This window comes from Capsicum annuum, chromosome 5 (genome assembly GCF_002878395.1).
Source record: "Capsicum annuum cultivar UCD-10X-F1 chromosome 5, UCD10Xv1.1, whole genome shotgun sequence".
Taxonomy (NCBI): Eukaryota; Viridiplantae; Streptophyta; class Magnoliopsida; order Solanales; family Solanaceae; genus Capsicum; species Capsicum annuum.
In genome coordinates, this window is record NC_061115.1 from 209,411,062 (window position 1) to 209,425,315 (window position 14,254).

At 33.2% G+C, this 14,254-nt stretch overlaps 2 protein-coding genes across 2 annotated transcripts; one reads left to right on the forward strand and one right to left on the reverse strand.

The window, feature by feature from the left end:
* The first annotated feature begins 1,853 nt into the window (after positions 1-1,853).
* On the forward strand, positions 1,854-3,936 carry LOC107871160 (ras-related protein RABA2b). Its single transcript, XM_016717980.2, has 3 exons — positions 1,854-2,014; positions 2,127-2,325; positions 3,273-3,936. The coding sequence occupies exons 2-3, from the start codon at positions 2,161-2,163 to the stop codon at positions 3,750-3,752; spliced, it is 645 nt and encodes a 214-aa protein (XP_016573466.1). The 5' UTR covers positions 1,854-2,014; positions 2,127-2,160; the 3' UTR covers positions 3,753-3,936.
* Positions 3,937-4,098: 162 nt separating this feature from the next.
* LOC107871159 (protein DA1-related 2) lies at positions 4,099-11,133 on the reverse strand. The gene is made up of 12 exons (XM_016717979.2): positions 10,769-11,133; positions 9,379-9,527; positions 8,186-8,273; positions 7,878-8,007; positions 6,994-7,114; positions 6,751-6,834; positions 6,469-6,588; positions 6,170-6,382; positions 6,033-6,095; positions 5,804-5,919; positions 4,862-4,920; positions 4,099-4,696 (listed from the first exon to the last, which is right to left on the reverse strand). Exons 1-12 carry the CDS (start codon positions 10,812-10,814, stop codon positions 4,374-4,376), a joined length of 1,512 nt encoding a protein of 503 aa, XP_016573465.2. The 5' UTR covers positions 10,815-11,133; the 3' UTR covers positions 4,099-4,373.
* Between the last annotated feature and the right edge of the window lie 3,121 nt (positions 11,134-14,254).

Here is a 14,254-nt window from a genome sequence, read left to right on the forward strand (position 1 = left end):
ATATATATGTATATATATACACACGTTATATTTTTGTTCGTCATCGTACAACATTAAATCTTTGTTTTAAATCTTTCTTTACGCGATATCTTTTTCATTCTTATAAATATAATCCACTTACATATAATCTAAATGATATTTTTCAACAACATGTTAATTTTTCAGTGGAACTCAACATAGCTTCACTATAAATAAAAAAATAATAATACTTAGTAATAATATACTACAAAAGAAATCTCAAAAAAAAAAACTTAAAATCGTTGGTTGTGAAATTTTGATCACTTGCCATAACATGAAGACTACAAAGTGATTCATTTGACTCTATATAATATATTATCACTAAAAGTTCAAAAAAATTATTAGAAATCAAAAATTAAAAACACCAATAAAAAGAGGAAAAATAAAAGATAATATATTCACATTTTAATTAATTAAATAATGCAAAAAGGATGAGAAAAAATTAAGACAAAAGAGATTATATTAAGAGAGTGAAAGGAGATCTTGCCATACTTAATCAATTAATTAGACGATCTACTATTCAAAGATCAAGAAATAAAATAGAAAAGTAGAATTAGCTGAAGACATCTTTTTTTGTACTTGACTTTTTTGTATATGGTTTAATTATAAAGAATACTAATAAAACTAAATGATAAAAATACAACTATCTAATATTAGTTTCTTTTCATGTGAAATCAAATGTGTAGATGTAGAACTTTTTTCAACAAAAGAAAAATAACTTGTAAACTCATACACTTTTTGATCAATTAAATCTTTTTGAGAAAGATAATGATATATTTATTATCATTTTATCATGATCTCAAGAACTATCAAGTAAAAGAAAACTGAACGATATCTCCATAATTCAAATACAATTGCACGCACCAATCAATTAACCTGTAAAAGAAGTACAATACTAAAATCAGCGAGACAAAAAAAAAAGAAAAAAAGATCATAATTTAATACACTATAAATAATTGATATCTTATCTTTACTACATAAGCCAAAAATAAAGGAAAAAAATTCAAACACAATTCAATAACACAATATTTCAACTACAATCAACAAAATCAAACTGATAAGAAAAAGTTATAAATAAATAATAGCATCTAATAGCAAGAAAATTAATAAGATATTAAAATTGGTGGTAGCAAAATAAAGTACTTGTGTCATCCAAAAAATGACAAACAACAATCTTTAGTTAGGAGAGATTGTATATTCATCACATTGAGTAAGGATTAATTATGAGAATGAACTCTATGTTATTTGTTATAAATCTTTTTATGGTTAGAAGATAAAAAGGAGTATGTATTGTAACTGAAATTCCTTAAAATGGAGATTAATAGCATTAATGTGGAAAGAAACTAAATGTGACTATCTTTAATATTTTGTAATTTTTTTAAAGTATATTTTTCATCTTTTAAGGAAGAAAAATATCAAAAAAATGACAAAAAAAGATGAATAATATTCTTGATTTAGAGAGCGCCACATCACCGATCTAAAATTTTTTAGGTCTCCGTCCTATTTTATTTGTCTCAAATTGAGATGACACAATAATTAAAAAAAATAATAAATAACATGGCTAGTTTGCCAAAGTATTCCTATTAAATGATGTTTACTTTTTAATTTAAAGAAAAGGCAATTAATGCAAAGAGTAAAACATGGAAAGAAAAGTTTGTCTTATCTTGATAAGTAAAATGGGACATCAATTTAGCCTATTTGGGATGGGTAAAATAGGATGGAGGGAATATTTGCTTACCTTTTGTACAGTATGTTATAATTTAGTTGCGACCAAGCTGATCCGAACATTATTAATACTAAATATATATATATATATATATATATATAACTCCAAACATTTATAATTTGGTCATAGCCATTCAAATTCCTGTTTGTTCGGTTACTTTTGTGACTTCAAAAATTTCAAGACAAATTTGCAAAAACTTTTTAATCATGTTTAATTAACCAAAGCCAAGTGCCCTTTTCCATTTCTCAGATTTTAATTTGACCATTAATGGTAAGTTTTCTTCTTCTTTTTCTTTTTTAACTTTGTTTACTTATATAATAAATGATGATTATTTTGATTTAGATTTAATTTGGATCTTTTATTTTTTTTGGAATTTGTATAGGTCAATATTGATTAACATATAGAGGGAAGTGGAAATGGCATATAAGGTGGATCATGAATATGATTATTTATTCAAAATTGTTTTGATTGGAGATTCAGGTGTTGGAAAATCTAACATACTTTCTAGGTTTACTCGAAATGAATTTTGTTTGGAATCTAAATCCACCATTGGTGTTGAATTTGCTACAAGGACCCTTCAGGTAACTATTTGCATTTTATTTATATTTTTCATTCAATATTCGATATTGATATCTATTAATTTGGGGTACGGCTAATTTGGACTCGCGTTGAAAAATCTCACGTCTAAATATGAAGTGTTTTTTTTTTTACCAAAAGAGAATACATACTCAAGACTTCACATCAAGACATCTGGTTAGATAGTTTCCCTTAAGACTCAATTTACATCGAGGTGTTTGGATGAAAAAATGATTTTTTTTATAAATTTATGGTATAAAACAAGTCAGATATTTTGTGACAATAAACTATATTATTAATGGTAAAAGGAGAAATTTAAATGTAGTTATTTTTAAGCAAAATTATGACATTCTTTTTAAGCCGAATAGAAGAAAAGTACAGACAGATCGCAAAAACAAAAAGTCGTGTCCTCTTTGCAATGATGTGACACAGTAGCAAATATTGTTACATTTCTTTTTCATTTGCCTTGTAATTAGTACCTTCATTTAGATATTGGATTTAAAATTTGAAGTTTATGGATTTCGAATCAATGGTGTTCAACATGTTGTAGCAGAGTAACTTACCATTTGTTTTAAGATCCCAATAAACACTGATTATAAAAGGTTATCTATAATTGCCATTTAAGCCACCTAATTGTGTCAATTGAGAAGTTACACTTTGTTGATATACTTTACCTTGATCAATTTCTACTCTTTTTTGTGTTTGCGTCTTTATATTTTGACTTTCTATAGTGAAAATTCTGACTACGACACTGATTTGTATGTCTGTATATGCATTGGTTGTGTGGTGTAGGTAGAGGGAAAGATAGTGAAGGCACAAATGTGGGGTTATACTTTGTTGATATACTAAATCTTGATCAATTTCTTGGCTTTTTTTTTGTGTTTACGTCAACTTTCTATAGTGAAAATTCTGACTCCGACACTACTGTATATGCATTGGTTGTGTGGTGTAGGTAGAAGGCAAAACAGTGAAGGCACAAATATGGGACACTGCTGGTCAAGAAAGGTATAGAGCAATAACAAGTGCTTATTACAGAGGAGCTGTTGGTGCACTTTTAGTGTATGACATAACAAAAAGGCAAACATTTGAGAATGTGATGCGTTGGCTCCGCGAGCTGAGGGACCATGCAGACTCGAATATTGTCATAATGTTGGCTGGAAACAAGTCAGATTTGAACCATCTCAGATCAGTCCCCGATCAGGATGCTCGGGGACTGGCTGAGAAAGAAGGGCTCTCATTCCTCGAGACATCTGCTCTCGAGGCCTATAACGTTGAGAAGGCATTCCAGACAGTGTTATTGGACATTCATCAAATCACAAGCAGGAAAGCTTTGGCTGCTCAGGAAGCAGCAGCTATTCCTGGACAAGGCACTTCTATTGATGTTGGAGAGTATTCTGGTAACAATAACAAGAGACCATGTTGTTCTAATTAAGTAAAAGAGGAGGGGGTATCAGTTTTTTTGTTGTATGAGTTTACTGGAAAATGACCCTATATAGATATTGTAGATTACTTATAAAATGTTGTAATCTATTAGTACAAGTGAGGATGAGGGTTGAACATGTACTTATACTTTTCTTGGCTTTTCAATACTTTGATGAAAGAAATATGATTTTGCATAGTGTGGAATTACTTACATGTAGTTTTTCGTCGAGGTTGAGTTGGTGTTTAGTGTACTGCTTGTGTAGTCTATGCTTTGCAAGTGTACATAAGACATAAAGATCGAAAGAATGCATACTGGGGCAAGGAGAAGGAAGGACGCTTTCAGAGGCGAAAGGGGATCATTCAAATATCTGATCTTTATTGCATTTAAAATGATAAGTCTCTAATACAAGACACAATTTCTATATTTCAATTTAATGGCAAAATATGGACTTATTTGTAGGATTCAAGTCGTATTCCATCAGTATCCCCAGTAGGACCCCGGAAAAAATAGGGGTAGCTAAACCAGCTCTGCGTGATCAACTCATTTCTTCATCAATGACCTCTAACTTGGGCACACAGGAGAGAAAATAGTCTTCGAGCATACGAGGTCAAAGAGGTCGCGATGAACGTATCACAAAGGAAAACTTCCTGTCAAGCGAATGTGATCCAATGTACTTCGTAAACCATACTTATTCACGGCTGCATAAGCAGCTCTAAATCCTCCACCATATGCTGGAGAAGCATCATGGGCAATCTGGTGCATGAAAAACTCACCCAGCTTACTCTCCACTCGAGATTTTCCGCCTTTCTTGGACGATGACCATGTAGACGAGGACGAAGCAGTTGATGTGGATGGCATATTTCTAGATCCAGGCATTACCTCTGATTCAAGCCACATATGGGAAAGCACTTGGCAGATTCCTTCCTCTACCTCAGGGCTGAGATTACGGTATCCTGCAAATCGCAAAAGTATGATCTTAAGAGAAAGTAGTAGTATCAACTATCAAGAACGACAAAGTTCTGATGAAACATCCAGCTATCTTTCTTCTCTTGAAGATTGTTCATGTTCTTAAAGTTCGCTCCAGACTGACAAAGTCGAAAGAAAGTATCGAATTTTACCTTTTAGACGTAACCAAGCATGCATCAGTTCATGAGCTAGAATGGCACCAGTAAGTAATCTGCAAAAGAAAGATTTGGTAAGCCTATTTGTCATAATCTTCTCGGAAACATTTTGATTGTTAATTGATAGCATACAAAATTATTGTCACCAGAAAAGTCCAGGAATAGGTCCTCCGTTTCAGTTTGTTTGTCTTACTTTCCTTTTTAGCCCGTTTCACAAAGAACGTCTCTTTCCTTTTTTTGGAAACTCTTAATTCTAAATTTCCACATGACATGTTTAAGGCCACAAGATTCAAAGGTCTTACTCTGTACCAAGTCAAAAGCAGACAAACAAATTGAAACGGAGGAGTACTTACTTTCCATTCTTATTAACATGTCGATTCACTTTAGATTCTCTCTGCTTCAAAGTCTTTAAGAATAATAATGTGGTTTCATACCGAAGCACATCGTACTTCCTTTCTCTTAAAATATAAGATCAGCAATAGTTTTCCTCTGCTTCAACGTATCTAAAAGGATAATAACTGGGTGACAGGTAAAAGCACATCTTAAAGACATGTCATGAAAAGCTTTGTTCTTCTCCAACTACGCCATATACCGAAGCTTGTTGGGTTCTACTAAATGAATCCTCACAATCCATGTTGCTCCATTTAAATCCGTCTCAATCCAACATTTAAAAACGTTAGATTACCTAGCTGTAGAAGTTCTTTATATTTTTCTCTGCCATATCTCTTACAAGATCAAAGACTCCTAACGAACATTGAACCTAAAGTAAACACACCAACAATAATAAAATTTAGTACCAAACAATTGGTATATGAATCTTTTTCCCCGTCTTCTTCCTGTCCTTTACTTTTTCTGAGGCATCATGGAGAACCACATGCCACATTGGTTTTCATTTTCACCAAGAGGCTAAAAGAAACTGAAAGGAAACGAAGAAGTTACCTTGGGAGGCCGAATATTACTAGGATAGCTGTAACTTCACATTTTCTAATTAGCTTCTGAGGATGTGTTCTGATTCCTACAAGTCCACGACCACCTATTCTGGGCCTTTTAAGAATCTGCATTGTTAAAGAAATTGTCATGGCACCTATCACGCATTTCACTAGAAGGATGTCAAGACATGTTTAGCTAGTCTAACATGAAAAATTATTCAAGTGACTGGAGATCTTACACTGGTGACTGTCTGCTCTTCTGATAGGCAGAGACCTCTTGTTTCAGGCATATGATGGAGACCCTAAAAGAGTTGTCAAGTTAGTAATTTTCCCAGACAAAACAACAGAAAAAACTATAGGCAGAGATCATTCGTACATGCTTCTCCCCTTCAATGGCCTCATTAAGGGCATGTCTTTCAACAAGAAGCATAGGAACTTGCTGATCTATTTTCATGTTCATGCCTTCATAATAGTCTCGGATGGAATGGTAAAGTGGCTGGCAGTCCCCGGTATCCATGATTGCAGATTCCATGCACTCTAAGCATAAGCTCCGACCATCTCCGAGTGACATATATCTTGCATTCCGTGACTTCAAGAAGATAAAGACAATAAACAAGCATGTGAGTTGAATGAGAGGTGATCCAATATGTTTTAAGTTTCAGCTGACATCCATACCTCCAGACGTTCACAACTACAGCACCTTTTGGTGTCATCATTTTCATGTGCAGGGCAATATTTCTGAGACCAAAATGGGTGGCTTCTGTACTCTATCAAACCAGCTCCATTTGTTGGGATCTGCAATGTGAACGGCAGGTCATAACAAGAGGGACTGTGAAAGATATTACAAGGGCTTAATTATACAAAATGGTCTCAGAGTAGAACTATGAACCGTAAGTTGGAGTTCTATAAAACAACTTCAAGTAAAAGAAGTCATATACACAAGCAGTATGTCCTTACAAATTGATGGCAGACTTCACATTTGGGATGAGTCATTTCCTTGAAGCATGACTTATGATATGTATTGTTCCCTGACAAAGAAAACTTGAATCAACGTAACCAATGAGCTAACATGTCAAAATATTCGGAAATATTCATTTTGTATGAACATAGCAGTTCATTGGTGTTATTTTTTATTTTCATATTTGGCAAGGGGGGTTGAGTGTTCGAAAAATGAAAGCAACAGCAAGGACAAGAATGTACCTCGTATTCAGTAATTGGAACACCACAAGCACGACAAAGAAAACATTCTGGATGAAAGAAAGTTCCCATGCATCCCAAATAATTGCCAGAGACGATATCCTTATAGCAGCCACTACATTTTCTGTGATTATTTATATGTGCACGTAAGTTCTCTCTTAATCGAGAAATAACAATCTGACATAGTTTTTATCATCAAGAAAGTGAGTACATGCACACACGCACACACATGAACGCACCCTCAGCTAATATTATACTCAACCAACTGTTACCTAGATGTTTGGCTTTACAAGCATTAGTTTACTACCAGAAATCGGGGCATGGTTCCTTCATGACCTCAAAACTAAGGAAGAGTGTGTGTGTGTGTATTAATTTTCTTTATTTACACCAACAATCAAGGAGCAGATTAATTTTTATTCATGATGGGATATCGTATGTTACAGTCTCATCTTCGAGCGAATATTGATCAATTTTTCATCTATTCAAATTAAACTAGACAAAAAATGTATCCAGACACATTTTAACACATCAATGCATTAATTTTCTTAACTTCCAAAGTAAATATATTCACAACAAATAAGTAGCACCAACATATATTTTTGTTTCTTTTATTCCTTCAGCATTACAACGGATACAAAAGGTACTAAGCCTGCCATGAAGTGATGCATTAAAGAGCTCATATGTGAAATACTAGAACTACTTATATATCAGCTGAGACAATGTACAATTTGATCCTTGTGGTTGGGCCCTTTCTCAGAACCCTGCGCATAGCGGGAGCTTTTGTGCACCGGGCTGCCCTTTTTTTACTATGTACAATTTGATATCTCAACAATGAGATATATATATAGTTGATATCTCAATAATCTTGGAAACACAAACCTAATTACCTGTAACTATTGGGATTATATTCCCAAGGAGCATATGAAGGAGCATACTTCGGAGGATATGAAGATGAATTCGAATTATCTTGAAGTGATCTTGCTAGATCTTCATCTTGGTCAGTTCTCCATCTGTATCCTGAGAAAGATAAACATTTCATCCTCGTCCTCAAAAGAGTGAAATCTAAGTTATGGAAATGGTAATGCTAAATGCAAGAGAAAACTGAATAAGGTAAGAAGATATATGGAGGAACAGAACAACGATTTTAGCTAGCCTTCACTATTCTTGAAAATTTCATTAATGAAAATATAATCACCTTTTGGTTTCTTCAAATCTTCAGCAAGAGAGAGGGCAATTGCATGATCTAGTTCCTCCTTCTCCTTACTGGTCCTAGAGTTATCGTCCTAATGAAATTTTAAATGTGTTGAGAGAACATTCAAATGAATGAGATGAACCCGATCGAAAGGAATATGACAGAGTTAATTTTTAGGAGAAAAAAAAAAGTAATCATGAATTATTTGATGATAGCTAATTTGAGTAATCAGTTGAAGTATTCATGCATCAACTTCTGAACGCAATCAAAATTCCGCCCTGAGAACAAGTAGTACAACTCAAATATGCACACCTTTGTTTAAATTCTAGTAGGCAATAGTTCTTGAAGAACCTTAACGATATGGCTAAAAGTTGATGACTTTTTGGCATAAAATTAGGAGGATGTTGATTTACAAAACATCAGCCTTGCAGGTCACATGTGATGTGGATTATTGTTGTTACAAAGGGTGACTAGAATGGCATATTGAAGACGTGAGAGTACCAAGTACACACCATCTTCCGGTCTTCAAAAGGGCAAGTGCTAATTAAACTTAAACATACCAAGATAAGTCTTAGGAAAAGAAGGGGATATCAACTATATAGATAAATACGACTATCTCAGAATAATCTCCTATTCTGTTTCGTATATCAGGATATATGGAATCTATGTTGCACGGACTCTCCAAAAATCATGCCACACCCTTGTCAGAACTGATACACACCTGGGGCATTTCTGAAGAGTCCGAACAACATAGTATGGAATCCTATTCAGAAGGACATAAATGAAGCTTCTTGAAGAGACTAAACCGAAAATCCCTCCCCAAAATAAAGAAAGAAAGAGAAACTATTAAAGGGTAGTTGAGACTTCTGTTGATACCCCTGACAAAAAACAAAGTTATCATGGCTAATGAAGAACTGATTCTTTTCCACAAATAGTAGCTATTTTCTTAAATACAACAACATACCTAGTGTATTCCCACCTAGTGGGGTCTAGGGAGGGTAGAGTGTACGCTGACCATACCACTACCTCAGGTGAAGTAGAGAGGTTGTTTCCGATAGACTCCCGGCTTAGAACCAATAACAGTATATCAAAAGGAGACACACAAATCAACTTTCTGTGTTACAAGAACATCAAAAGTGTCTATCATAAATATCTAAGTAAAAAATGGTGTAAAAAAAGAAGAGTAAAAAGGTCACCATTGATCTTGCTGGAGCTCTCCAAACCATATTTTCATCTCCAAGAAACTGTGGTTGCTGTCCCCTATTACTTGATCCACCCTTGAAAAGTTTACTCAGCCATTTCATTAACCTTGACTTTCTCTCAGTAGTCTTAGAAACAAAGTGACCTGCTTAAACCCCAGAATAAATATCAACCAAAAAAGATTCACATAACAAACCCAAACTTCATGAAAAATACTCAAAAGGGTACCCTTTCAATTACAAAAAGATTCAATCTTTAAAGTCCTTAAACCCCACAATAAATATCAACCAAAAATACAACTATTTTTTACATAACTAAAACCAAGCTTCATGAAAAATACTCAAAAAGGTACACTTTTAATTGCAAAGAAGATTCAATCTTTGTAGTCCTTAAACCCCCACAATAAATATCAATCAAAAAAATCAACTTTTTTTCACATAACTAAACCAAATTTCATGAAAAAAATACTCAAAGGGGTACTCTTTCAATTACAAAAAAGATTCAATCTATGTAGTCCTTAAACCCCCACTATAAATATCAACCAAAAAAGATTCAGATAACTAAACCAAACTTCATGAAAAATACTCAAAAGGGTACTCTTTTAATTGCAAAAAAGATTCAATCTTGGAGGTCCTTAAACCCCCCCCCCCCCCAAACAATAAGTAAAAAAGGGCAGCCCGGTGCATTAAAGCTCCTGCTATGCGTAGATCCGGGGAAGGCCCCACCACAAGGTTGTATCAACCTTTTTCACATAATTAAACCTTGAAGTCGTTAAACCCCACAATAAATATCAACCAAAAAAACCAATACATAACTAAACCAAGCTTCATGAAAAATTACTCAAAAGGATACTCTTTGAATTGCAAAAAGTTTCCATTTTTGAAGTCCTCAACAATAACTATTAACCAAACAAGACAACTTTTTTTCACATAACTACACCAAGATTCATGAAAAATACTCAAAAGGGTACTCTTTTCAATTTCAAAAAGATTCAATCATTGTAGTCCTTAAACCACACAATAAACATCAAACCAAAAATAACTAAACCAAGCTTCATAAAAATTAATCAAAAGGGCACTCTTTCAATTGCAAAAAGATTCAATCTTTGAAGTCCTCCACAATAACTATCAACCAAAAGAGCCAACATTTTTCACATAACTAAACAAAGATTCATGAAAAAAACTCAAAAGGGTACTCTGTCAATTGCAAAAAGATTCAATCTTTGTAGTCCTTAAACCACACAATAAATATCAAACCAAAAATAACCATCAACCAAAAGAGCCAACATTTTTCACATAACAAAACTAAACTTAATGAAACGTACTTAAAAGGATACTCATACAATCACAAAAAAAGATACAATCTTTATAATCCTTAAAACATTACCATATATGCAAGGTTGAGATATATGATTGACACTTGAAGAAGACATTAGGATGCTAAAAATCTTTGAAATTTTTCAAGATTTGAAAAGGGTGGCTTAAAAATGAAAAGGACAAAGTAAGGAGAATGAGAAAGGGGAGGGGTATGAAGAGAAAAGAAACAGAACAATGGCATCATATGTATAATAATAAAGTTCTAACTAAGTTTTTTTTTATGGAGAATCTTTAAGATTCTTGGCTTGAAGAGAAAGGGGGAATTTGGGAATCTGCTGAGAAGGATTGTGATGGAAAGGTGAATATTGGCAGTGGCAACAGCAGCAGCTGAGATTTTTTTGGATGGTTGAGAAATTTGGGGTGTTGGTGAAGTTTTTTCATACAACTAAAATTATACTTACACAACAACAAAATTTGATATAACATTCTTGATTGAATTTTTTGAATGGTTTGGTTGTGGGGGGGAAAAGGAAGTTTTTTTTTACTAATGGGGCTTTCTTTTCTTACAAATTACATCAATGTCCCAAAATATTGAGCTATCTTTAGTTATCCGGTTGTCATAATACATAAGCATTTCTTTAACTTGGCCTCAGGGCGGCGGGTTTATTCGAAACTCCTTCGATAGAAAATTATATTATTTATATATGATTAAAATTATTTTTTATGGATATATATTAGATGTTGAATCCCTCTTCGTTTGTTCGTATGTTAAATCTGAACTCCCTTAGTAAAAATTCTGTTTCGTCACTGCGCTCAGCTTGCATCTACGACCTCCAACTTTTGATGTATACAAACAGATATTTAAATTTATATAAATTGAACAATTAGACACACGCGTCCTATATGACATAATACATGTAGGACTTTATGTAGGGCACAGATTGGCCATATAGGATGCATGTGTCTACTTGTTCAACTTAAAACAAGTTTAAGTATCTACTTGTGTACACCCGAAGTTGGAGGACCTAGATAAAAGTTGCATCCAAGTTAAAGGACACATTTATGTATTATGCCTATCCAATTATTTGTCGTTGCTAACTTGCTATTACTCTCTTTTGAAACAGAATCTGTACTTTTGAGGCAGAGGTAAGATCCATGAGGATGTTTGGATTGATTTACTCTGTAGTTTTGATTTTAAAATTTTATTTATTATTATTTTTGAAGGTGTCTAGGAAGGACAAAAAATAATTTAAGCTCTTTTTTTAGGTTGGAAAAATACAAAAATAAGCTAAACGTCATAAGTTGGGAATTCATTTTGTATGTAAGATCCATGTTGTTGTTGTTGTTGCTACCGTTTTCTTCCTTATTGTTTTCAGCATGACTTTTTTAATACTGTATTTGCTTTCATATTTTCTTGACATGTCTTTTCTTGAGCCAAGGATTTATCGCAAATAATCTTTCTATTTTTTCAAGGTATGGATAAGACTATATACACCCACCTCTTCAGATCACATTTGTGAAATTACGCGGCTATGTTATTGTTGTTTGCATCCCATAATATTTCACTATTCATGTCTTATGCATGGAGAATGGAGTATTTCATTATTTTCTTTGACATATTTTTTTTCTTGGAGCCAAAGATTTATCAAATAGTTTTTCTATTTTTTTAAGGGAGGGGTAAAACCACACACACCTCTTCAGACACACTTATGAAATTACACGAATATGTTATTATTGCTTGCGGCCCATAATGTTTCACTTGTCATGTCTTGTGCATGGACAATGGAGTATATTTAGGACTCGTTTGGCTCAAGCTAAGGGATTACGTGAGTTATTCTAATATTTTAGGATTAAATTTATCTCCTGTTTTATTGTGGGTGTTACTTAAAATAAGTACTCTCTCCGTCTCATTTTATGTGTCTCCATTTCCTTTTTGGTTCGTCCCAAAAAGAAAGTCACATTTTCTTATTTGGTAACTATTTAATGGCATCATTCTCATTTTATCCTTAGTGGATCCCACTTATTAAGAAAAGTCAATAAAAAAGAAAACATGAAAATAACTTTAAAAGGGGTAATTTTGTAAACTTTACAAAGTCATCACTTATTTCTTAAACTCCGTGTCCGGTCAAATAGCGACACATAAAATGAGAAGGAGGTAGTATTATTTTTACACTAAAATTTTAATAGTTCGTGTAGGAAAGAGAAGAAACAACTGATAGTTAAAAGTGTATAACTTACGAAAAGTGATAGTCTAGGTTTTCTTTTTTAATCATCATCTCTACTGATATTGACTAAACTTTAATAAGATGAGTATTTCATTTGAAAATAACTTTAAAAGGGAAGAAACTGCTTGACTCTTAAGATAGTATAATTGCAGAATGAGTTCATGTAGAATCATACGTTTTGGATCAAATGCAAAACGTAACACCATGGAAATGAGTGTGAACTCTAAAACCAGAAAACGAACTTAGCTCACAAGTCACAATATAATATACTAATGTTGTCTCTTGAAGACGAATTTAATTAGGTTTTGTGTACTGTCACGGTATAAAATATCTAAAATATTCTACACTAAATGAAAGACACCCTTCTACAAATCCTGAGAGGGAGGGGTTTCCCTTCTAATGGAATATCATATGAAAATGAGAAGAAAAACAAACAAATATAGTTACCATAATAAAGTGAAACACTTATACAATACATCATATGGAAGAGTCATAAGGCCTCTTAAAATATTGAAACTTATTTAAATTTGAAAAAAAAAAAAAACATAAATATATACCTAAACTTATGATATTTACATAAATTCTCATCCTTATAAAATAATTATAAGAATTTTAACTAATTATGTATCTTCATTGGATGTATCGGGTGCTAATTTTGTATCTCGATAGACACAAAATCGAAAAATATATTAGGAGTTAATTATGTATCTTTACAAAGAAAAAAATGTATCTTCGTTGGATGTATCGGAGCTAATTATGCTTCATGATAAATCCAAAACCGTAATTTTTAGTAATCATGCAAAATGTCAGGATTTTCTGTAATCAAACTCCAAATTGTCGTGATTTATGTTGTTTACCCAAATTTGTCCTCCTTTCACTAATTGGATCCCAATTTCCTTTTTTCACTTAAAACTGTCCCTTTTTTTGGTTGTTGGAGTTGCAAATCGGTGGAATAAAGGGTCCTTAGTCTCTCCTTATATGAGAGTGGACAATCCTTTCCTCACGAGCTAACTTTTGAGGTTGAGTTACGTCAAATGTCGTGTTTAACATTGCATAGTGTTGAGTCTCCTCTCTTATATTTTTCATATTTCAGATGTCCAGTCCTAATCCCGAAGAGGAATATAATGGAGGGAGGGCATTTTTCTATACTTTTTCTTACTTCACATAGGCCCGGCCCCTATCCAGAAGTCCCCTGCCATTTTTGGGACATTGGTTCATCCCAACTTGCAATGGTTGTGTGTTTTTCCAAACAGAATTTTTTTCCTATCTAATGTGTTGTCAACAAGTTGATGTAAAAATCAGATGATACCTTTTGGCTTTCAATAAGCATT

What these genes read in the sequence shown, in the direction of transcription:
- LOC107871160 (XM_016717980.2), top strand. Translation starts at nt 2,161, where the DNA reads ATGGCATATAAGGTGGATCATGAATATGATTATTTATTCAAAATTGTT. An exon ending in TTGCTACAAGGACCCTTCAG is followed by an intron (nt 2,326 to 3,272) that starts GTAACTATTTGC and finishes TGTGTGGTGTAG; the next exon opens with GTAGAAGGCAAAACAGTGAA.
- LOC107871159 (XM_016717979.2), bottom strand. Translation starts at nt 10,814, where the DNA reads ATGTCTTCTTCAAGTGTCAATCATATATCTCAACCTTGCATATATG. An exon ending in AGATTTGAAGAAACCAAAAG is followed by an intron (nt 8,008 to 8,185) that starts GTGATTATATTT and finishes TATCTTTCTCAG; the next exon opens with GATACAGATGGAGAACTGAC. An exon ending in GTAGTTGTGAACGTCTGGAG is followed by an intron (nt 6,383 to 6,468) that starts GTATGGATGTCA and finishes ATCTTCTTGAAG; the next exon opens with TCACGGAATGCAAGATATAT.